Source organism: Lissotriton vulgaris, chromosome 5, assembly GCF_964263255.1.
Source record: "Lissotriton vulgaris chromosome 5, aLisVul1.2, whole genome shotgun sequence".
Lineage (NCBI taxonomy): Eukaryota > Metazoa > Chordata > Amphibia > Caudata > Salamandridae > Lissotriton > Lissotriton vulgaris.
The window spans coordinates 131,659,282-131,683,934 of NC_141693.1; the positions used below are offsets into that span (position 1 = coordinate 131,659,282).

Consider the following 24,653-nt stretch of genomic DNA (forward strand, 5'->3'; position numbering starts at 1 on the left):
CAAGGATTTTTTAAATAAAATATAGTAAAAATGTCAAGATATCACATTGTAACTAAATATTTAAATAAAATTATACCGATATGTTAAAGAATTATGCAATTATGGACATAGTATCAATTAATAAACATTAAAAAGTAGCAGTACTTTCAATGTCAGGAAATATTTTAAGAAAAAATAGAATATTTAATACATTCACATACAATATTGAATCATCATGTGCTGTGTTGTATTGCATGTCAACAGTGACAGGTCCTTAAATCCCCTTAGCTAGGTGAGGACCAATAACTGCTGCAACCTACTCCTCCAGGTGAGTCATAGTTACTTCCCATTCCGGACCATTGCCATTCTGGACTCTTGCCATATCTGCATGTTTATTGTGTGCTAATGCCTCTTTTGTAATCGTGCCTACTTTTTTGCACTGTGTCACAATCCTGCTTGTAGGCATTATACAATTTACCTTGTCAAGTACACCTTTCCACAAGGCTCCTTTGCATACTAGTGGAAGTTTCCATATCACAAACGTTGTTTTTCAGACTAGTATCCTGAGATATTAATATTGCAACCTCTTAATAAGACAACTTTGCCATCCATTTTCATAATTATTCCTGTGTGTCTTCCAATGTTGTATTCTGAGCATCTTTCTGAGCACTGTTTGTTCAGAGGGCTCCTGCTGGGCTGCTTGCTGAGATTCCTGCTGGGTTCCTTGTGCCTCCTATTTCTTTGAACAGTCTGACATTCTCCTCCTACTCTCTTGAATATTTTTGTGTTTGCTCCATGTTGTGTGTGCTTTTGAATACATGTGTGTGTGTGTGCGCGCGTGCACTTAGGGATTGAATGGAAGTGTGCACACCTGCTATCTGCAATATACAAGTTCTGTACATGAATTATGGTTCTAGAATATCCTAACAAAAATATCTGACCAAAATATTATGTCATAAACATTGCTTACTAAAATAATACCCCACTGGAGTTCATAATAGTAACAATGCACCAGATGGGGTGATACATTTGTAAAAAATATTTAGTCAGATGCTATTTTTCCAACTTCAATAACGCTTACGTGACACCTATTCTCAGTGGGGGAAGCTTGCACTGTTGGTGCCTGGCTTGGAATATGCGATATTACATCGCATGCGCTACAACGAATGCGATTACAATGACCGTGTTGTTACAACGCAAACCATTACATTGCAAGTCATTTCTACGACTTGGTGTAGGGGGCACGCTGGATATAGAAATAGTATACTTTACTATTCCAACTCCAGTGTGTGCAACAGTAGGGAAGGTGTTGGAATAGCAAATTATACTATTCCTTAGTTTAGCGCGCCCCCTACAGCAAGTCGTAGAAATGACTTGCGAGGTAACGATTTGCGTTGTAAGCAACAATATGATTGTTGTAACGACCATGTTGAAATTACATGCGTTGTAGTGCATACAATGTAAACGCTGTTTCCCCTGGGTTGTGTGCTTGATGAGCAAATACTGATTCCCATGGAGTGCCTTCTCTGTGTCAGTGTGTGCACCTGTTTGAGTTCTTAGGCAGGAGGTTGTACTGACATTCTGTAACTATTTTGAGTGAGAGAAGCCCTCTTTTCTAGTGAAGAGGTTAACCATGGTGTTTCTGAGGCACGTTTGCACTGTTTCTGCCTGCCGGATTACTGATGTGTCTGTTTTGCCTGCACTATACCTGGTGTGTGTGTTCTGCTGCTGCTACTACTACTACCTTTGCTGTATCTGTTTTATGTTTTTGAGAGAGGGTTGCACTTCTGATGCTCATGTGGTAGCTGTTTTATGTTAGTGATCAAATCTTAAGAAACACATGTGACTATACAAAAGCAAAACGACTGACATGGCCAATGTGTTTTTGTTTCCTACCCTCTGTATTTGTTATGCAACATACATTCAAACCCAGCAACACACATTCAAACCCTGTACAACATTTGCCTCTGTCCAATATTTCTTCTCTCTCATCTGCACTTGCCCTCGTCACCCCATTTTTAAGCCTTGGATAAAGACAACGTAACCTGTCTGCAGGCAAGACCTTTTGTTTCCAACTCCCATCATATATTTAGAAAAGGTTCTGCTGCTCATGGTTGGACAGCTTTGTTGTCCATCTCATTTCCCTCATCCTGATTTAAGGGCTTTCCTCGAATTCCTGTTTCTGTCTTGTTCAGGAGCATGTGGGTCTCACTGTGTTTTGAATAATGATATATGTATCCTTCCACTGGTGACATCAGATCTCATTGGATGGTAGGGACTATTTCCTCTCCTTCTGAGCCTACTGTAGTAATGTATAAAGTATGTAGCAATGTATTACTGCACCTTAACAACTTACTTTAGAATTGAATAGGATTTGTATCTCAATGCCTGTGTTCATTTGTATATATTTGAGTGGCACCATGGCAATAGAACCTGGGGCAAGAGATCTGATAGTTAAGGTGGTCAATTGCACCTGACTCAGCCCACTGGATGGATGGGACCTTTTACCTTCTTGGATTAAACTTACTTCTTCATATTCAACTTTGATTCTACTTTTATTTGATTACAAACTTAATTTTACACCTACCCTCTCCTCCCACATTGCATTCTTCCCTCTTTTCTTACTCTGATGCAGCGCCATCTTGTCCCCATGAGCCTCCTTGTTTATTTACTTTACCTTATTGCTGCTTGCCTCACTATCGCCGGTGGCCATCTTAAAATGAATCTCTGAGCTTGACCGCCCGTTCACAGTGAATGCACTTCAAGCAACAAACAAAAAAGTGGCTCAGGGTCCACTCCACGAGATTCACCAAATTGTGGCACTGTATGACCATTCTAGTTTACCAGACACGGCTAATGTATACAGAGTTTGTATCGGTCTCTGCCCAAACTTATAATAGGAAAAGGCACAAGAAAACACAACCATAATAAACAACTACCCAGAAAAGCGAAGTCAACTTGAACTGTATTTATATTTCCAAAAATGCATCTCCATTTAAGAATTTGTAATACCATTGTTCATCAAGAAAATACAAGTATTTCCATCTGCGGTTCTTTTGTTTCTCTTCCGTGACAACACAAACAGAAGTGAATTCACAGCAATGCACAGAAGATTCCTAGTTGCTGAAACAAAAACAACGGAGGCAGCAACAACAAGAACAGAAACACATTGAAGGAGATAGTCATTCTAAAATAATTCCTGCTGAAGATTTAATTAAAGTCTTTTGAAGGAAAAACGTTAAAAGAGCCCCTACGCGGACCCCCAAGCTAGAGTGACATTAATTCCAAAAATACAGTGTTGAGCGTCAGACAATATGGTGGTCAAGATGTGTTACATTAACTGCAATGTTACTTACAGCTTGGTGCTGAAACAAAATCACATTGTGGGCGCCCCGGAAGTTCGCTAATGGTCTTTATGTGTTGGACTACCTGTTGTACAGCAGTGACAATTTTAAGAAAGGCTGGTGGTATTTATTAGCAAAAATCCAAACTAGTAGTTTTTTGCCGTACAAAGGGAAGTTCGGACGTTATGAAATTGGTTGATTTCATAACAGGTCAACATCTCTCAATGACAGGCAGCACCGGGCCTGCCAACCAATCAGAAACAAAGGCATGTTGGGAAATATTCAGACTGCCTCTGATGTGACTGGATATACATATGAAAAAAGTCCTGAATTTGTGAAAAGCCAATCTTCCTCAAGGCTCGGACATTTGAATTTTTCTAGACAAGACTTGTCAACTTGGAATCCTGAAATGCAAATGCACTTTCAGAATTTTGAGCCAAAATGGTATCCGACTGAATCCAAATTATAATTGCATAAATTTCCCAAACTCCCTCTTTTTATCTTTACCATAAAAACCCAATATTGATATTCCAAAGACGCCCAACTTTTTGTTGTTAGCTCAGCCTAAATAAGCAGGCTCAAATAATTCCAGACAATGAAAATTGAACTAGAGTATGGCATTACCAACAAACACTGAATCTCTGGAGACTTAAGGGTCTGCTATTTTTTGCCTTTATCTCCTTCGCACAAGCTCCAAAATGTACAGACATTGAGTGTGCATCAACTAACAGAAGCACAAATAACCCAACAACAACTCAATCATTCAATACAGAAACACATTGTCGAAGAATACGAGACGGATAAAATTACATTCGTACAAAAATAGATTTTTGCTTTACTTTGCTGAAGCTTAGGACAATTTTTCACTCCATTTTTTTTATGTATCAAATTATTTCTTAATTTTTTTCTTGCCCTGACTTTGCATCATGACTAAGGCGTTCCACGTACGTGGCTGGGAGTCGGGTAATAGCGACTATCCTGTCATTACCGGTCATCTGAAAATAGATGCACTACCCGGTTGTAGCAGGTCAACTAACTTTTGCAACACCCTGCCGGGCCTCCATAAGAGTGGCCGCGCCACCAGCCACCTCGTGCACCTGAAAGAAATGAGCACAGGAAAACTGAAAAGAATGAATTTTTAATTAATAAAGATGGAACTGGAAAATGTTTAAGACACTAAAAACTGAATGGGATGAAATTTATGTTGGTAACTATATATAACTGAGGAAGTGTATATATACAGAATTTATGTACAGCACATACATGTATAACACACACATATATCACACAATGTATTGACAGGAAATGTCAAGTTCCCTATTTATTTACCTGATGGGGACATCATCAGCTTCTATGCCACCTTGTTTGATTGAAAAATAATGGAGAGGCACTACCTGTGGGAAACTGCTTGGCCACGAGCAGATTGCATGGCAGCCTGGGTCAAACGCAACCACCCACACCGCATAAAAAATGTTCATTGGACTGTTTAAAAAATTGTGGTTAATATTTTTTAAACTTGTTTTTTACTTATTCTCTATGCTTTATAAACATGATGCACAGTGTGACTGCAGTTCAAAAAACTGACACTTAACAAAGTAGATATCAGCTGCGCACTTACGAATGGCAACCAGGAAAGAAGAGATGCTGGCGCGCCAACACTTGATGTAATTATTCCTATCAATGGCCCATGTGCTGAAAAGGAACAGCTAACTTGGTATGTGAACATCTATAAAGCACACAGCCAAACTGTCTGTTCAGCTGATGCAAGTCTCAAAGCCATTTACCAGTCTACCCCATGTTGACCACCCTTCTCACCTACAGTTCAGTTAGAAAGCACATACTATGTTACAACAGAAGCTTTCTGCCTCCCAAAGATAAAATAAAGACCTGGGCTTGCAAGAAGAGGCTCCCTTCATTGACGGGTTTGCACACATAGGTTCACGCCTCAAGCCCTCTGTTTTCAAATTCATCTGTTCACTCTACAAATGCATCTGTTTTGCAGCTTGCCAATCATAGCTACCAATGGCTGTTTAATTTGGTAATTTATAACAAAGTTCATTGCCCTTACAAGCTACTCGTTGCCTCCACGGCCAACGGAATGCTTGCAGCACTTGCATGTCAAGCTCATGGGGAGAATGAGTGATTGGCATGGTGACCAAGGGAAGAGCCAAAACGGTGACAGAAGTTCACTTTTCAAAACCACGACAAACTGTCAAAAAATCTTTATATATTAAAAAAAGCAAAGAAATATTGCCAAGCTAAAAGTGTATTCCATATTTCTCTATGCTCTTTACTGCATCATTTATCATTGCTATCAACCGTTATACTAACAGTTTGCGTTTTGCTTTGGTTTCATAATCTTATTTTTGTATTCTCATTTTCTTTATTGTCATTCTTGGAGCTTGGCTCCCACCTGAGTTTCAAGTGTCCACTCGCCACAGTTATAAAGGCACTTGTTTTTTGGGCCTGGTCCCACTACTTGAGACACTCTAATTACTCAGTAGACTTACTTTATAGCAGGACTTACTCCACATATAGTTTTTAACTTATCGATTATTAGAAGAGCAGACAATTGGCCAAGTTTAGGAAATTCTGCTGGTCTATGCCCTGCAGCTCAAATACTGACAGGCAAAAAGCCTGACCAGGTTAGCTTTGAGCCATCGTCCAAAGGCATTCCCTCAACTCTGTGCGACTTCAACCATCTTGAACAATTTGAAGAGAACCCAATAAGTCAATTGTTGCACGTCACAATATCGAATACAGAAATATTGTGCGACCGAATATTCTAGCAGAAATATCTTGATATTTTGGTAGTCACAATTTGTGATGTTACATTAGAGTACCACAATATTTAGAACCATTGGTTGTCACACACACTCAGGACTGATTATCCAACACTATTTTATTTAAGATGTGAGGCCTTGTAATGTGTAAATGAGAGGTATTTTCCTGAATGGTCCCATCATTCGGAATGTTTTGATGCTCAGTGGGAGTGCCCAGTGACTAAAGGCAAATGTGAATAGATTAGCCAGTTAGCAACTGACTAGAACAAACTATGTTTTAAGTAATTCTTCTGCCAGGAAATGTTAAGTCAATCAGTAACATTCTTGTAAATTTGCTAGGGCATGATTCAGTTCCACCTTGGTGCTGTAAAAGAGAGAAGACGAGAATTCTGACGGAAAAGCAAGTCAAATTCTACACTGCAAAATCAGGGTACCTTAGACTATGCTTACCAGAGTCACAACATTAAGGTTATGAGAATATTCCAGATTTTGAAGGATGGCCTAGGAGCTGATGCGTATTCTATCTCCTTTATTTAAGATATCTGATCAACAAAACAAAATTGTGATAAAAATATAAAAAAAATAATTTAGTTAATATCCAATTTTTAAGAGATGAATACATTTAGATAAGTACATTTATTGTTTTCTCTGAAGTAATATGTGCCATTTTTACATTCTATATTGGTAACCCCTGCAGATTTTTTACAATGTTTTAATCATTGTTTATATATGTAGGAGAAAGGGTGGAAAATGTTTTGGAAGCAGGGCCCAAACAGATATTAATTGGTGTATAAAATATGCTTATAGGGTAAAGATTGATGGAATGATTGTGCCTGAGGACTGATAATAAGGCAAAAGAATTTATTTTGAGAACCCTATTTGGCAGTTCAGGGAACAGCGGTAAAGCAGCTTCAGCTGCAAGACAGACATCCTCCTGAGTGAATACCAGCATTTTGCCCCTGAATTGAGGGATGAGGTAGCCCTTCCCGATTTGCGCAGAATAGGAATACTACCTCAGAAAGTTCAAACAGTTTTCCGCAGCACTATATAGTCCTTTAAGAACAGTCTGCTTATAGCAGAACCCAAAAGTGTGCAAACCCTAACATATTTCCTGATATTTTAGAGAAATATTGTTGTTTTTTTTAAATGTTTAATGTAAGCGGATTGCTTTGGTATATTTCTATATTTTCCATGTGAGTTTTTCTAAGATTTGTGAAGAATAGTGTACAATACAACGGAAAACAAACATAAAGCAATTGACAACACAGGCAGATGTTTGTGAGGGTTTGCCACAGTGTTTGATTTCCTTTCTGTCGAGGTGTTTTCGTTGGAGTCGTCTGGTAAGAAACATTGCACCAACAACTTACTAGTTTAGTAGTTTTCACAATAAAAGTGGACCTAACAGGCACTATGCCACACTTTCCCCATTAAGTGTCTCCAATAAGTTAACTGATCTAACTCCTGCAGAAATAAATTATGCAGGTGCATTGCTATTACTGATAGGGGCAGTTTGGCCTCTGGATTTCATTATATTTCCATCCTATAAATGGAGAGTAAGGTCCAGATGTAATGGTTGTTTTTCAGGATTTACGGGCACAGTGTTCAGCCAGCACTTGTGATGCAGTAGCACAGCATTACAAATGCTAGAATTCTGCAAAAAAGTGTGAAGGAACTGGGCTACCACATACTTCCACCTAAAAAGCAGCTTGCCGTGGACCCCGTAGTTTTTTTTGTCTATTTCAAATTAAACTGATTATTTTTTCTCCATATTTGTGTGATGAAAAACACTTAAATCAATGTGTCCCTAGGATTTCTTCTGAATAATAAAGCTATTCCCCAAAACCATTTTACAGACAAATTAAGCCAGCTGCCTCTCTACGCTTACCTTAGGTCTAATCGATTAATATTTTCGAAATATTACGTATCTTTTTGAGATCATGAACTTTACAATTACACGTTTTACCCGCCTGCAGGCAAATGGTGCATTTTCACTGGTATATGGTGGGAAGGGTTTGAGCCAGCATGGCTCGGATAGGAAGAGAGAGCAGCTCTACATCAACCATTGTGTAGCAGGATCATTATTTCTGCAAACAGTTGTCCTTTTCCTTTGCTCTAGCCTAATTTAGCTCTCTTCTTACCAGAGAATGACTGCCTCTCTAAGTCAGTCATTTCTAATGGCAGTGAATTCAACCAAAGTGCATGAGTTGAAGAACTCGCATTGTTTTGAAATACCCTCTCTGGGGGTGGATTATTTCACCTGCCAAGGAAACAGGTTCTATTTGGTCAGACAACATTGAGCTGACTCTCCCTTCCCCAACCCAGTGTACTCTTCACCCACAAGAGTGGCTCGTGGGTGGTAGCACTGCGGAATGCTCCAACTCGCTTTTTATTTTAACATATTAGTGCTGTACTGTTGGTGTAATTCAATTTCTGTAAAACACAAAGGAAGGACAGTCCCCCTAGCTGGTGGCAACCCCCATTTAGATACCATATTGGCCCGTTTTCGCTGCTAATATTTACGAGATATGTATTTTGTTCATGGAAATACTGAAGGGTGGCTGGCTGAAAGCATGGGCATTGCTGGAATCAGTTCAAGCAGGCCAAAAATGTCCACCTAAAGAGACCAAAAAATATGCTTGAAGGAGTTTTAAGCTTTGACATTCTGGCAATCCATCTGCCATCACTGATGCCACCTCAAGACTAGACAAAAAATATGAAGAGCCTACGACAGGCAATCAACCTTTTGCTTGTGTATGGTTGCCAGTGTCGCTACAGATGCCAGTGAAGCATCAAAGATGGGTGAAGCCAGGACAGTAATGCTGATTGATGCTCCTCCTCACATTTTCCAATCTTGCCTTGCTGTCTACTGTTGGTGTGGCGCAGATGGAGTGGGGATGAAGAAAGAAGCAAACTCCATGATGGAAACAGCAATACTGAGGTGGGCTTGGAACTCGAGCAACTTTAACACATCGAAAGACATATACAACAAAACAAAACAAAAAAAATGCCGAACAAGAAATTGAAAAAAATGATAACCTGTGCATTCAAGTTGGCTCATGTTTTGATTGACTAGCTCTGTTACCGAGTGAGAACAAGAATCTTTGGAAAATATAATCAAACATATTTCACTGTACACAAAGGAAAGTCAGAGCTCTGTAGAAGAACAGCACCCACACCACACTGCCCCGAACAAAGTCCATTTCAGGTGTGGGAGGGCAATAATATGTTGCTCAGGTCGATTTCCCATTTCTGTTGCTGAAGTCTAGGCTCGGTGGGTCCTTTCCTGTTACCTCATTCCCACCTTCGTACATACAAGGAAAGAAAGGCCAAGGTGCTGCTACCCAATTAGTCTGTTATGTTTTTTTCTGGGTAAAGAGATACAACAACTCTTTTTTGCTTCCCTTTTGAGGAACTTCTTTTTCTTTCTATGACACAATGTGGTCCTCGGGACCCTGCTGATGTGCCAGGACATAGTTAAAGTACAGCTTCATCACAAAGGACAACAGAAGCTTCTCCAACAACGACCAATATACCTTTCTTTGTGTCGGCAGAAAAGATATGCAAAATCAAACCCCAGGTAAGAGGTTCACTCCATCCCCCGCTTCCGCCCCTGCAACGTACGCCGCAGCAGTTCATAGTTCACGAATGGGGTGCAGGAGCACATGTCTGCTTTGTAGTGCTATGGGGATGAGTCAAGGCACCTCCCCGACACAGGTGGGGACTCTGGTTGTGACGCTGCATCTGCGCCGGGGGGGAGGGACAGCGTTCTCTTACTCGTATGAAATATTGTGGGAGAGAGAAGATGTAGCCAGGACACACTCCTTAAGTCATTTGATGGGGCGCTTCCAGCATTTCCATCAGGAAGGTGTCAATGGGTGTGTCTCCTATGAGCTTGAAGAAGAAGAGGTGCTCCAGACATTTCAAGCCGATGGAGCGCAGAGCTGGGAGCCTCAGAAGAAGCTTTGCAAATCTGCAGGGACGAGAAAAGTCAAGTTAGAAAGTAAAAGAATGGAACAGAAGCCACCCAACCCTACATAATGCACGTGTTCTTGCTTACTGTTGGCCAGTGCTGCATACTAAAAAATGTGGATAATTATAATGGGGTGGCCCAGTGACCCTCAGAACCTGGGTACCAAGATTATGCATATAACAGTGGTTCTGTCGGGAGAAAAGTCAATTGTTTTGTAGACCTAAATGGTAAGAAAAACTATCAATGCATTTCACAAATTATTTTAGAAATACAAGTTCACCCTAGGGCAGAATTACTTGTTAAGGGAGAAATAGGGGAAGGAAGGAAGAAACACACACCGTTTTGGATTTAATCCGAAATATTCATTATTTTTAGAAAATCTGTCATAGATGTGGCATTGGTGTACATGAACATGGGTTGTCCAAAACAAAGTTAACAAAAACGTACGGATAAAAGATACGTGCTTAAGTGAATAATGGTGACTTATAGTTATATAACACCAAACATCACTGAGATATTCACACACAACATCAATAAAAAACAAATCTTCTTGTTCTGTTTCTTTTTGTTGTCACGCGTTTGGAAACGAAGGGAGACGGAAAAGGAGGCTTCCAGCCAGTTTTGAGACCTTATCAGGGGGAACAATCCATACAAATCTTGCAAAAGTATTAAAATGTATCACTGGATAGTGACGAAGTTAAAACTTGGAGTAAAAAGACCTTTTTGAGAAAGCTTTTTATTGATGGAAATGTATGGCCTTTTAAGCAAGGAAGAAACAAGAATAATAAGAGTCAAGGAAATTTCACAAGCCCTGAAGAAGCGCAGTGGAGCGCGAAACACATGTTGGCTTTTTCTGATTGCTTAAGAAAAATAATTGACAACAAAAAGAAACAGTACAAGGAGATTTGTTGTTTATTGATGTTGTGTGTGAATATCTCAGTGATGTTTGGTGGTATATATATATATATATATATATATATATATATACACACACAAGTGAAGATTTGTACACATATCTGTAACGAAGACAATTTGATTGAAATTGATGAACTGCAATTGTAAATGAATTTTGGAAATATGTCACGTATTTATACTGAATGAAAATGTTTTTCTACCAAGTTTTTTCTACCATCTTTTTGTATAGACATAGGACTTTTTAGGGAGGATATTTAAAAATGTATATTTATACATGGTTTTTATGTGAATGCAAATTTTAGGACTATTTATATTTATAAATTATTTATAATTGGATTTTAGACATGAATTTTGGATAGTATATATGTCATATGTATTGCTTTGGTCTTAGGTTCGAACATGGTGACTTGATCAAATGTACCAATTATTTATTATATTTATGGTCCTTTGCGAATTTGCACTACGTGAGAACATAGTATCTCCCCATAAAGTGATTCTGGTCTAGAAGAGAAAGATGTCAAAACACATAAATTTATTTGCAGATATATAGGATTTACAGAATATTTTAATGAGATATCTTAATGAGTACAATGTCTGGAAAATATGAAACAGAAATTAGATATTTTTATTTATATTGTGGTGCCTTTGGGAAGTGGGATTGAGTTTGAGCACGGTATTATAAGTATTTTTTTTAATTTTATCTTTTGTTATAAGGAATTAGTCATGCACAAATGTATTATGGGTTAGCACAATTACTGACAAAGCATTGGGAGAAGTACTGTAAATTAGCTTAGGTGACATCTGTATAAATTAGGCATTGAATCCGACATTATTTGTAAACCACATTGGAATACAAGAAACGTTAATGGATTAAGCAGTGCATTTAAGCAGCAATTTTCCATGCATAATATTCGAACTTTGTGAGTTACAAAGACAAATGATTTGTGATACCTAAAGTATTTAAATTGTGAAATGTAGTATTTCTATTATGCACTGTAAAGGGGGCAGGATGCACACCTAGTATTCCTCATTTCTCAAGTTTATCTTCTTATGTCTGAAATATGAGTGCTGATTGAATCAAGTGCCATGCCCTATCGGCACTAAAGTTATAAACATCGCTGTCGTGGGGCTTCATCTCGCCCCAACCAATCGCACTGCCGAATGTGCGATTTCCGCAAGTGTTTATTTGTTTATTCACCATAATCCAAGTTCATCCATGTACTCCATAATATTCCATACTCATTTTAACTTATTCTCAAATTTTTATGCGAGTCCACATGCTGTGTGTCTATGCCATTTCCGATTTTTTACTGTTCACACTACGTCTATCCGGACTTTTTGAATGAACAGGACTGAAGCATTAATTCATGTCAGGCAGCGTTTATTCTTTAAAAAGTACCCAATGCATTTCGGGCTCAACGCCCTTCTTCGGGGGTCACTGTGAATAGAATAATAAATAACCACAATCACAAATTCTGCTCGTAACTTCGGTATAACATTACCTAATACTAACCAATTATAAATATGTTGTGCGATAACAAAGACGTTTTTATCACTTTAGCAAAACCTTGCGCGATGAATACATATGTTACGAAAGTGACAGACAGCCTACCTCATCCATTCCTTCCTATTTTTAAATTTTCCTTATTTGTCACATTCCAATATTTTGAAACCAACCCCTCACCCTGTTCAATACACGTTAATTTCTCAAGAAACCTTCCTACATCCCTCCAACCGGACAGCGTATCGATTATGTTTCGCTTCCAACCATATGCTCATCAGTCTACAATCACCCTTTCCCCACTCGTAAACAGTTTGAGAAATGCCATGAACCTATCTCTCATATTTACTCCCCCACCTCCGTTCTTAAAACCGCCATTGTTTCAAGACGTCTCCTCTCTCTATTCCCTCCCTTTCACCCTCGGTAATTGGTACACTGAACCATACCCTTCAGAAACACTCTACTTGACCCGTACCTGCCATGCGTTGTTAAAAACCGTCTGTCCTACTCCGTCTTCCTTCCCATCAGTCTCCTTCCCATGATCCCTCTCTTATTTAACCATTCATTCTGTCTGCCCAATAGGGAGGGAATAGAGAGAGCGATGTTTATAACTTTAGTGCCGATAGGGCATGGCACTTGATTCAATCAGCACGCATATTTCAGACATAAGAAGATAAACTTGAGAAATGAGGAATACTAGGTGTGCATCCTGCCCCCTTTACAGTGCAGTTTGTTACAGATGCCCTACACCAGGATTGCACCCAACGGATGAAGATGGAGACGATTGATAAAAAATATTGATAAAAATGTTGGAAAAACTCGAGTCTGCATGCTAGGAGCAACAACGTGGTTCATTAATGACAGTGTTAGAGACGCTCAAGGAGCTTACTTTGAAACGATCATGAAAATGATATCTAAAATATTCACATTCATTTATTGTTTGTATAGTGCGATTTACCATTGTTTTACACTTTTTATATTTCTGAGTGCCGAATTGGTTCGCTTAACTGCGTCGAACTGAATTATGGTAAATGCAGTCACTCATGGAGAAAACCTACATGTAACACTGAGAGGGTGAGAGGGCGGGAGATTCAAATCGAAGAGCCTTATTGGGCAGACAGAATGAATGGTTAAATAAGAGAGGGATCATGGGAAGGAGACTGATGGGAAGGCAGACGGAGTAGGACAGACGGTTTTTAACAACGCATGGCAGGTACGGGTCAAGTAGAGTGTTTCTGAAGGGTATGGTTCAGTGTACCAATTACCGAGGGTGAAAGGGAGGGAATAGAGAGAGGAGGCGTCTTGAAACAATGGCGGTTTTAAGAACGGAGGTGGGGGAGTAAATATGAGAGATAGGTTCATGGCATTTCTCAAACTGTTTACGAGTGGGGAAAGGGTGATTGTAGACTGATGAGCATATGGTTGGATGCGAAACATAATCGATACGCTGTCCAGTTGGAGGGATGTAGGAAGGTTTCTTGAGAAATTAACGTGTATTGAACAGGGTGAGGGGTTGGTTTCAAAATATTGGAATGTGACAAATAAGGAAAATTTTAAAATAGGAAGGAATGGATGAGGTAGGCTGTCTGTCACTTTCGTAACATATGTATTCATCGCGCAAGGTTTTGCTAAAGTGATAAAAACGTCTTTGTTATCGTACAACATATTTATAATTGGTTAGTATTAGGTAATGTTATACCGAAGTTACGAGCAGAATTTGTGATTGTGGTTATTTATTATTCTATTCACAGTGACCCCCGAAGAAGGGCGTTGAGCCCGAAATGCATTGGGTACTTTTTAAAGAATAAACGCTGCCTGACATGAATTAATGCTTCAGTCCTGTTCATTCAAAAAGTCCGGATAGACGTAGTGTGAACAGTAAAAAATCGGAAATGGCATAGACACACAGCATGTAGACTCGCATAAAAATTTGAGAATAAGTTAAAATGAGTATGGAATATTTTGGAGTACATGGATGAACTTGGATTATGGTGAATAAACAAATAAACACTTGCGGAAATCGCACATTCAGCAGTGCGATTGTTTGGGGCGAGATGAAGCCCCACGACAGCGGTATTTCTATTATGTCCATGCCTTGTGATGTCATTGCACTTGCACTTTAAATTGCGAATGAAAATGTAGGAGGGCGTCATCTGATCAAGGGCGGGAGCGCCCGAAACGCGTTATGACAGAGGTGGCTGAAATAAAATAATTGAAGCGCAATAACTTGGGACCACGCTCGTTTTTATCTGTGAAGACTCGGAATTGCCAAATCGAGCAAGAAGATATATATATATATATATATATATATATATATATATATATATATATATATATATATATATATATATATATATATATATATATAAGTTTTAGAGATGGCGCTTCCCTCGTGTGGCCATGCAATGGTTTGTTAGGTCAAATGTAGTCTCAACCAACATCTAGTTTTTGCAAAGCGCGTTCTGTCAAATTTGACAAGTTAGTAAAGAATGTTATTTGAGAGATAGATTGCTTATTGTAGTGGAGCAATTCTTGGAACAATTTAGGGAAAGTATGCAAGATATCTATCTTATTAAATTACATATAAAGTTCTTCAATGGACCCTGACACTATGCACGGATGGGTCAGCAACCAGAATACCTACCTTCCAAAACAGTTCTTTTAGGCTGCAAGTATTTATTAGATCAAAACGTGCCTCATATGGAATGCAAGTAAAACATTTAAGTTCAGTTTAAGCAATAGGAACATCCTAAGTGAAATACATCTCTTAAGGCCATCCAAGAAAGTGTGAAGAAACATTGAAGTGTTGTCTGTTTTGTAAGTAGGCTGCAACTGCTGATAAATGTATGCATATCGATGTGTATGCTAAACTACATTTTTGCAAACTAAGAAGATATTATTAAGATTGGGGTAAGGATGGAAACACTTGGCCAGATTCCAAAAGGTAAGTTTGAATGTGTAGATTTACTCACGTAGATGTACTGCTGCACTCTTTTGATAATTGACACTTTCGACAAAAGATTCACATTTAAGTGCAAACTTAAGAGTATCTGCCCCATTAATTGAGGGTGAGGAAATTTCTACGACTGGATTCACAAATGCAAAGTTACTATTAGTAATTTCCACCTGTTTATGGAGATCTCTGCTACTGGGGTAAAGAGCTCCTGATGGGTTACTGTAGGGAACTTTAGTATAGTTTATTATTAAATACAATTAAGTTAATAAAAATGTAGAAGAACTTTAAATCAGTATTAATGAATACAGACCTATGACTACTTAATGACAAATTTATAAAACACTACTTCAAAAATTAACTTTGCATTTCATTGTATCTCAACTTAAATATTTTTTTTTAATTTTAAAATATATTTTAACAATACTTCACCCACCCACCCACACAAACATTTTTATTTAATTTTTGAACAAATTTGGTTATAAGTAATGGTTTTAATTAATTATAACAATTTGCAGACTTTTTAAAGAGATTTACTTTACATTTATGTGTACTAATCAATTTTTTAAAATTGCATTAAGCTTCTGTTTTAAATTACGAATTAACTTAATTTAATTACGTTTACACTAATTCCTGGGGATGTTAATGGGCCTAATTCACAAAGGTAAACTTTCACTTGTGTGCAAAGTTTACTACTTTTTGGCATATAGAAACTACTTGCAGAGTATTACGACTCTACACTCCTTATACTTGCTCTTTTAAGGAAGTGTGTTGCAGTTCCAGTGGCTGTCCATGTGTGGTACTTGACTTACTCAAATGCTGGGTTGGATTACATTTAAGCCTATTTTGTCTCTATTATCGCTGTAGTAGGATTAGTAGTGCATTTTGTGAACTAGAATTGTCTAAAGCTCTCTTCAGCACTGGTAAATAGTGCTTTGTATTCATCAACCTTTTCTATCACCCGCACTGCAACCATATTGAAAAAGGATGCCGTGTCAAACATCGTGGAAATCTAAAGTCACGCCACAACTCTTCATTTCAGAGTGTCAAGCTATTCCAAATATGCTTTTCCTCTTCTCTTCCTCTATTTTCTCATATTCTCCCTTAAAATCTGTCTGCAGCTGTGCTGAATGAAGTGGTGAAGGTGTGTATCCTACTTGAATGTTGTACCTCAAGAGTTAGTCTCATCCTATCTGGAATTGGAAATGGCCTCATCAACGTTACCTTCTTTCCTATCACTGGCTTTGCTGTATCGAAGCGGAAGCACATCTAAAGGTCTGGCGAGTAGCTGCCCTAATCTTGTCTGCGTTTGAATCAGTAAGTATAGTGCATTGTCAGACATCTGTTCGGATTAGGGTGCGTCTTCCAAATCATCATAATGAGAAACTGCTTGGCATCGAACCTCAATGGGAGTTTGTTTCTTGGCTCCTGAGATTGATTGTCTTTTCTTGGTTGATATTTTTTCAAGATCTATCTTCTTTTTAAGGTCATCTGTCCTCATGAGATAGATGGTTTGGAGTTTGCGCCTCCTCATGACTGATACTCACTTTGAGATCAATCCTCCTATAGCCCGGCGAGTGTCGGGTTTTGACATTGATAGTACCAAAAACATGAACTGACCTTAAGTTCAAATTGCTGAAATGATCTTTAGTTTTTGGAGTGGTGGAATGGGCTAAGCAATGTGGATTTCAAAGAGATCTCTGCAGCACAAATGTGTACAGGCAAGTGAGAATGGCTCTTTTCATTCACATGGGCAATTCCTGATTCAAATCTTTTTCAGGCAGCCCTCCTCTAAGCTGTCCTCAAATGCTTCTTCCAAGGCTCCTAGTGTGAACTATGATGCCTTCTTGTGTCAACCCTGCTTAGTGAGCCCAGCAGCACTCGCTTCGGACCCTAAAAGTCTTCTTATACTGAAAGGCTTTACAGGCGCAACACTTAAATGTGTCGTGAACCTGAGGCAATCAGATGTTGTTGACCATGATGGACATAATTAGCATGAAGTATTTTCAATAACTATCTCACGTCTAATGTGACCTCATCCATGTGACGTCAAGATTGCTGAAAAAAATCTTGACATTTTCAACTCTCGGGTTGACGCTGTGGTTCCAAAATCGGCTTTTGTGTGTCAATTCCATCCATTCCCAAAACACATATCTTCAAACCCAATCACGGAAGAGTCTTTGTCATTTGCATTGTGGGCTACAGGGAAAATCAGTAAGAATCATTCTAATGATGCCTGTAGTTGAAAACAAAGGCCTTCTATTTAAAAAAAAAGAAATATGGAATATTGTCAAGCAAATACTATATAGCAGCAGATAGCAGAGAATGTGAATCTGCAGTATGCATAAGCTTCAGGCCACTGTCAGTTAGTAAAGACAGCATGACTAGTTGGCCCATATCACCCTTGCACCGATGTGTGGGTTGCCATGAACACAGGTACCATTGACTTCCATATCCCTAAGGGCACTACGCTTGTTTAGGAAAAAAGAAGATAAAGTGGCCAGTTCTACAAGCATTTGCTTGCGCTGAGTACTTCAAGGAAAAGACGAGTGGGTTTTTTGTTGGTGTCCTAGATTTACATTTTGTCATTGTGAGCAAACAGCTGGATCTCATTGTACTTAAGTTCTCTTTACTTTCATTAAAGGTGCTACAAAACACATCTGGAATGAAAACATACACTTTTACATCATGCTCGATTTGGCAACAGCATAATTGCACATGTGATCTATATCTTTAAGATATAGAATATGACCTGAAGAAGGGATGGGCAAAAACTTCACAAGTGTCCTAAACTGTGGTAATTCTGGCAGTGTCATTCTGTGGCCACATCTACAGACAACAGGATGACAAGAGAGAAGGATATAATAACAATCCCACATGCCAACAAAGCATTTCTTTCTATGACCCTCTGGCGAATTGTATCCTGTGCTGTGGGAATGTGTATGTGTATGTGCAACCTTGTGGCGTCTTCAGCCTGCTGCTGCTGTTGGCAAGATTTATGCTAGTAAAGAAGGAGAAACACAACAAATGACACCGCTGGAGCATTTATTCAGCATTAAAACGTACTTTACTATACACCCAGTTACCTAAGAGAAAAGAAGTGGCTTCTACATTTGTTTTTCTCTCCACTTGCACAAGCTCAGTGCAAATAAAAACTGCATTTACAAAATGGCAGGAAGCCAGCCAACATGGCGCTGTTTGTGCTGAGCTGGCAAGACAGAAAGAGGCCAAGGGCCAGGAAAAACAAAATGGACCATAAAGCAGCCAGGAAGCTCCACGTTAAACTGAAACAGATGACAAGACGTGCACTGCTTGGGCGATTAACTGTGAAGTAACCAGGCATTTCAGCACAGTCTCACCACTGCCCAGTGAAGCCACATTTGCAAAGATGAAACTGGGACTGTTAGGAACAAATCTGAAGAAATCTCTCTGGCTAGGAAGGACAGACCAGGGGGAGATGGTGGTATGGTGCAAGGAAACACTTCTGCAGGGGGAGAACCACCACAATAAAGGGCAGATGGTTTTGTATGACACCCAACGCAAAACCTCACAGCGATGAGAGTAGCAGGAATGAGTTTGCACATATTGTGGAAGTGTCTGGATTACGTGTGCCTTTGTAAATTCCAACACTTATAGAAACCCTAATTTGCATGAGTGTTGGAATTATGTGTCTGGGTGTGATAAAATCCAACAGTCCGAATATTCCCCAGATAGAAATCAGCAGGAGGAACCCGATGATAGATATAAGGGGAAAAGGGCCCAAAACATACGGCAACAGGACAGGAGGATTTCAGGGTAGAAAGCACCAAAATCCATAAGTCATTCTCCATTTGAACGAGGAAGCTTGTAGGTGGCTATATTTATAGTGTCTGATTAAAGAAATAATGCCAAAGATATAATTGTTTATCTGGTGCAAAAAATAATGCTATTTAACAAAGGAATTCTACCATTATCTACATAAGTTCCCGGAGAGCCACGAGAACGTAATTCCTGGTGACAGAGCACCTGCCAGCATTGTCTATGTGAAGGCGCCCTTACACCTCTTGTGACATCTCATGGAGCGGTAACGTTAATATACAAATGTTGTTTTGCAGGATATACTAATGGTATATTTTGTCAACTGCCCTAGGAGGGTACAGAGAACAGTACTTGTGACCGGCAGGCATATGTACATTTATAATATCACCCAGTGAGGTGATGTACATTTATAATATCACCCAGTGAGGTGTAACAGGGATCGTTCTAGTCCTGAGGAAGAAAGCCAAGGGGATGGCTTCTGAAACATGTCGACCTTGTAGAGGGTGACTCATCAAAGTACACCATCTACACCTCCCCATTTTTACTATTCTCAGCTAGGGAAGTCAATAAAGTATATTTTTTTCCACTAGCAAGAGAATTTTTAAACCATCACATATTTTTTCACGATCCCACGCACTACACATATACACTAATCACTAAATTAAGTGCTCCCGCGTCTACCTAGGTCATAGCACGCCCGTCCCGTAGAGGGGCGGGAAGACCCCAATGATAAAGCATGACACTGAATCAGGTTTCAGTGTGTGAGGGGTATTTTACAATTTTTTGAACACTGTCCTTCCTGTAAGTAAAAGAAGGTCTTTAGATTTTTTCTGACACCATCATTTATATATGATTAACACCCTCCGTAAGATTAAACGTGCACATATGCACGTATATATGTTTATGTAGATAATGGTAGAATCCCTTGGCTGAATAACAATATCAAGAGGAGGACGATTATACTTTTTTTCCTCTTCACTACCCCCTTTGATTTTGTTTAGCAAAAAATATTGCACCAAGAGCAGAGCACTCATTATTGAGGCCTTGGGGCCTCATTACGAGTTTGGTAATGCGGGAGCGGGACCGCACCGCTCGCACCGCTCGCACACTGCCAAACCCAACTGTCCACCAGATCAGGAGTTTTCACCTGTCTGGCGGGCCGTTCTATGGCACCACAAGGGGAACGTCAAAGGCAGTACCTGCACTGCATGGACTGCTGCAGTCCATGTTTTGCAGGTGCTGATGTGCATCCACGCAGGGAGGCACAGTGGGGCCCTATAGGGTCCCGTTTGTCTCCTCACGGCCACACTTTTCTTAGCAGTCGCATCGCCATGAAAAGTGTGGCAGTGGAGAAACTCATAATATGCTTGGCGCCTGGCGGTTGCGGTGGTCTCAGGGAAGCCCGACCGCCCTGGTCACAATGGGGCGTTCGTAAGACCGCCACCACTGCGCCTCCGCACTAGAGTCGTGATAAAGCCCTTAGTTATCTGTTTAGGACATATCTGGGCAGGGGCGGCTCCTCCGCTAAGGCAGGTCAGAAAAAAAAAAACGACAATGATAATAACTCATTGATATTATCATTTTATTTTTCCGTCCTTGCTCAGCTTGGTAGGGGCGGGACTACTTTGCTCACAGAGCAGGGCATGGGGGGGGAGTGGTTTGTCCTCTCCAAGTGCGCATGACGCTTTGGCTGGCCATCTCGGGCTGGGAAAACCCTTATGTGCACTTTGCACATTCTCCAATGCCCAGGCTGCCAATCCCTGGCTAAACGCCAAACCACAAAGCCGGGTGCTTCATGCCCTGGAGTCCGAGAAGCGGGTGAAGAGGACCGAGAGGCAGCAGCGGTACACAGGTAACTGTTGAATTTTTTCTTCATCCCCCCCCACCTCCCCTCCCATACGCCGTTAACTACCAGCCGCCACTGTATCTGGGAAACAAGAACATGTGTATTACCACAAACTCACTTCACATAAACCACCTAGCACATGTGGTGTCAGCTGCTGCTGATCCTCAGCCATGTTTTCTCCTTGGCTGCGTGTGACTGGCCTCCTGGTGGTCTGAAAGGAACAGTTTGGTGGAGTACACAGAGAAATGCATCCACAAGTAGACAACAATTTCCCAGTACCACCACTTTTTAATGGAAATGGGATTCAATCGCATTCCTGGGAATCCTGTACATTTCCTTGATTATTCTGAAGATGGCCCTCTTTTTAATGCCATTTTGATGTCTTTGAAGTTATACAGTCTGCCAAAAGAAAATAGAATTGCTGCCTCACAAGCAACAGAAAGCTTTGCCTTGGCTAAAATCCTAAACTGATCACTGCACATTGCCAATGGGAGCTGGGTTAGGCAATGCAGCGACTACAGACTGCTATGGACGGAAGATCCAATGATGTTGCCTTTTGGTCACTATAGGGAGGGCATGTACAAAGCAAAAGATTGTTGGGTAGATGTAGATTAGCAGTACAAGCAATACAAAGTGGCAACAAGCAAGTACGAACAGTGGATATGGGCTCTGGGGGTGTTAAGTTTGTGATTTAATGTGCCTAGTCTGAAGTCTTCTAGGGGGCTTTTATCTTGCGAAACCAGCTGGCGGATCAGTGTGGACCAATGACCTGGACACCCTCCCTTTACGAGGGGACAGAGGAGGTCCAGGCAAGCTGCCATGATGCCTTGGTGAGCATGGGATTATTTCAGTTTCAGCAAAATAGGGAGGAGAAAACTATTTAGAAGTCTTAAGACAGTCTGAAATATACAACCATACTTTTGTGGCAGTGGAGAAAAGGGTCTTCAAGACTAGGTTTGAGGGCAGGGGTTTATGACTATGGCTAAAAAAGTAAAAAATTCTGAAGGAAATGTCTACAAAAGTACACACTCAAAGTCCCAAATGCTGGGAAAACACTGGTAGAGATAAAGTACAAAGACTAAGTAGGCCAGCATCTATGAGAAGGATGAAAACTAAAAAAGATAACATATTAACATAAACATTATTCATTTTAAGAAAACGTGAATTGAACTGCCTAGTCCCATACAGTAACATGCTGCTACATGGCTCAGTTGTCCTTCTGAGCAGATCCTAAGAGGTGCTCCATCGATCATTGCTCGGATACTCACCTCCCAGGCTGGTCGGGGTACTTGTGTTTGCAGTATGCTTCTAGTGACGCGTAGACCTTTTCCCGTAGTGCTTCCACTTCAGCAGGATTAGACAGCCCCTTTGAATCTAGAAAGCAAACCATTAACAAGGTATAAACACTGGACACATTTACTTTAAAGCGCGTGTCGTGTATGTCTTCATTCAAAACCATGAAGCTGTTCCTTGATCTTAAATAAATTGAATGGAAAAAAGAATAGCTTGTAACTAAAGGGCACCAGATCTCGTATTTTCCAAACATTTGTGTGCTTAGTCACATAATCCCTCTGGTATCATATCAGTGTCCTTCCTGTAGCTGTGAAATCTATTTTGAAACCTGTGACTCAGCAGAAGAGGCCCCTCAGGTGAATCAAAAGCTACTTTAATGCAACTATACTTACCAAAGTAATCCTCACTTTAAGATGAAGGAATTATGTGAATCTACATAGGATTCATGGAATCCCCAAGTATTGCTATGAACATCAGTTTACATTAACAAACCGGCAGAAATTTAAAAGCAGAGCTGCCTCAGGGCGGGCCTTTAGGAAATTCAGAATTAATGCCACTGAATTTAAACCCTCAAAAAACTACGTTTTTCTTCCTTCGTCTTCCCCCCTCCTATATATGAATGTGGTACTCATTGCAGTAGGTAATCCCTAATCATTCCCATATAAACTCGGTAGGATTTGCTCAGGACAGTAAACCACAGCTCCAGCACTATATAAAGAAATGAACTGTGCCTCGCTTAACACCTGTAACCAACTCAATTAAATAATATACAAAGCGACCATGGTTCAAGACTGGATGCACACTAGTGCCAATGTCCACAGGATGTCACTGGCCATGACTCGAGGCCAGGCATGGGTTTCAGAAAGCTTAATCCATGTAACGTGTCAAACGGCCACCAGTTCTTTCAATGGAGAAATGCATTTGGGTGTGTCGCTAACATCTCACTGGAATATGTGCCAATGGCCAAAGACAATTAGCTAACATTCAATGGCAACACAGAGTCATGTACAGCTCATCAAGTCTCAAGTCTCCAACCTGCACTCGTTTTATTCTGCGGGGCCTTCTGGACCTTGGTCTTAGAAAGAATTCTTTAATCAAACACTACTGACTACCACCACCTGTGCAACTGCCTGTCCCCGCGAATCCCTCTATTCCATCAAATACTTTGCCTGTTCCCTCCACTGTTACTGGATTGCTGTCGTGATTCTAAGTTCCTTCAGCTTTATCAAGAGCCCAGCCACATGTTCTGGGCCAAGGAGATCTACATACTCCACCATATTCAGAGACTTCCTCTAATTGACAATTTATACTATGAATGTGGCCTGAAACATCAAGAATCAATTCAAAAAAATCATTTTGAGAGCATTTTAATTTTTAGTGTCCTAATTCCCTGTTTGGGGAACCTGCTAAAACGTAAATGAAAGAAAACTAAATGACTGGCCTTGTGGGCGGCAATATGTGGTAATTTTTATGCTGGTCCCCCTTTTTTCCCCATCCCAAAGAATAACTCATTGTCTGGTGCTCATACAATAAAAACTCTGCATATAAAAATTAAGAAATGCCAGTGTTGGTAAGTTAACCTCACTGGTTATTAACTGTTTGTGATCAGTCACTACAAGAATGTATCATATGAAATCTTAGGAACATACCATTCAGCAAAACTTTCAAAGTTTCTGAACTCTCAGTAAATAGCTAGTATGTTTAGTGGCTGAAGAGAACTTTTTGAAAAATGACATTTATTTGCAAATTTTGCTCCAGGGCAAAAGTAAGAAGTTGGCCCTAATCATTAGCTCATGGTATGCCATAACAAGTCCTTGGCAGACTTTACTGTGTCAAGTCTCCCTCATTGCTTCACATCATGCGCTGGTCATTCTGACCCTCCAAGGTCCTGGCGGACGGTCATCACTGCCCGGCCAAAAATCAATCGATCGCGTACAGCTTTCATCAGAGCATGTTTTTCAACCTTCACATCTCCTTAAAAACATTCTTTATAATGTTTAACTGAAAACAATACAGTGGTGAAAGCTAGTCGCTGCTCTTTAGTGGTCCACTATGTCGTATATTTGGGTGATACGACATATGTTTTAGAAACCCCCACAAATAAAACAGAAGTGGTATGGTTACATTGAAAGGAAAAGTGATCTTGACGTTTGTTATTCATATCCACACGATGATTGCTTTCTTGAGGCAGTGATTTAATTCAGATGTGCCTACACAATCACTTACCTCGTGGTTGCCTGATGAAAATACTGCGGCAAAGGAGGACAATGT

The 24,653-nt window shown here is 40.0% G+C and overlaps 1 protein-coding gene across 3 annotated transcripts in view; it reads right to left on the bottom strand.

The window, feature by feature from the left end:
• Positions 1–2,932: 2,932 nt before the first annotated feature.
• RXRA (retinoid X receptor alpha) overlaps positions 2,933–24,653 on the bottom strand; it is a 474,620-nt gene continuing 452,899 nt past the window's right edge. For all 3 annotated transcript variants that reach the window (XM_086921055.1, XM_086921053.1, XM_086921054.1), the window contains 2 exons: positions 22,358–22,463; positions 2,933–10,076 (listed from right to left, as the gene is read on the bottom strand). In XM_086921055.1, the coding sequence (XP_086777181.1) occupies positions 9,929–10,076; positions 22,358–22,463 (254 nt within the window). In that variant the 3' untranslated portion in view covers positions 2,933–9,928. The remainder of the gene's footprint in view (positions 10,077–22,357; positions 22,464–24,653) is intronic.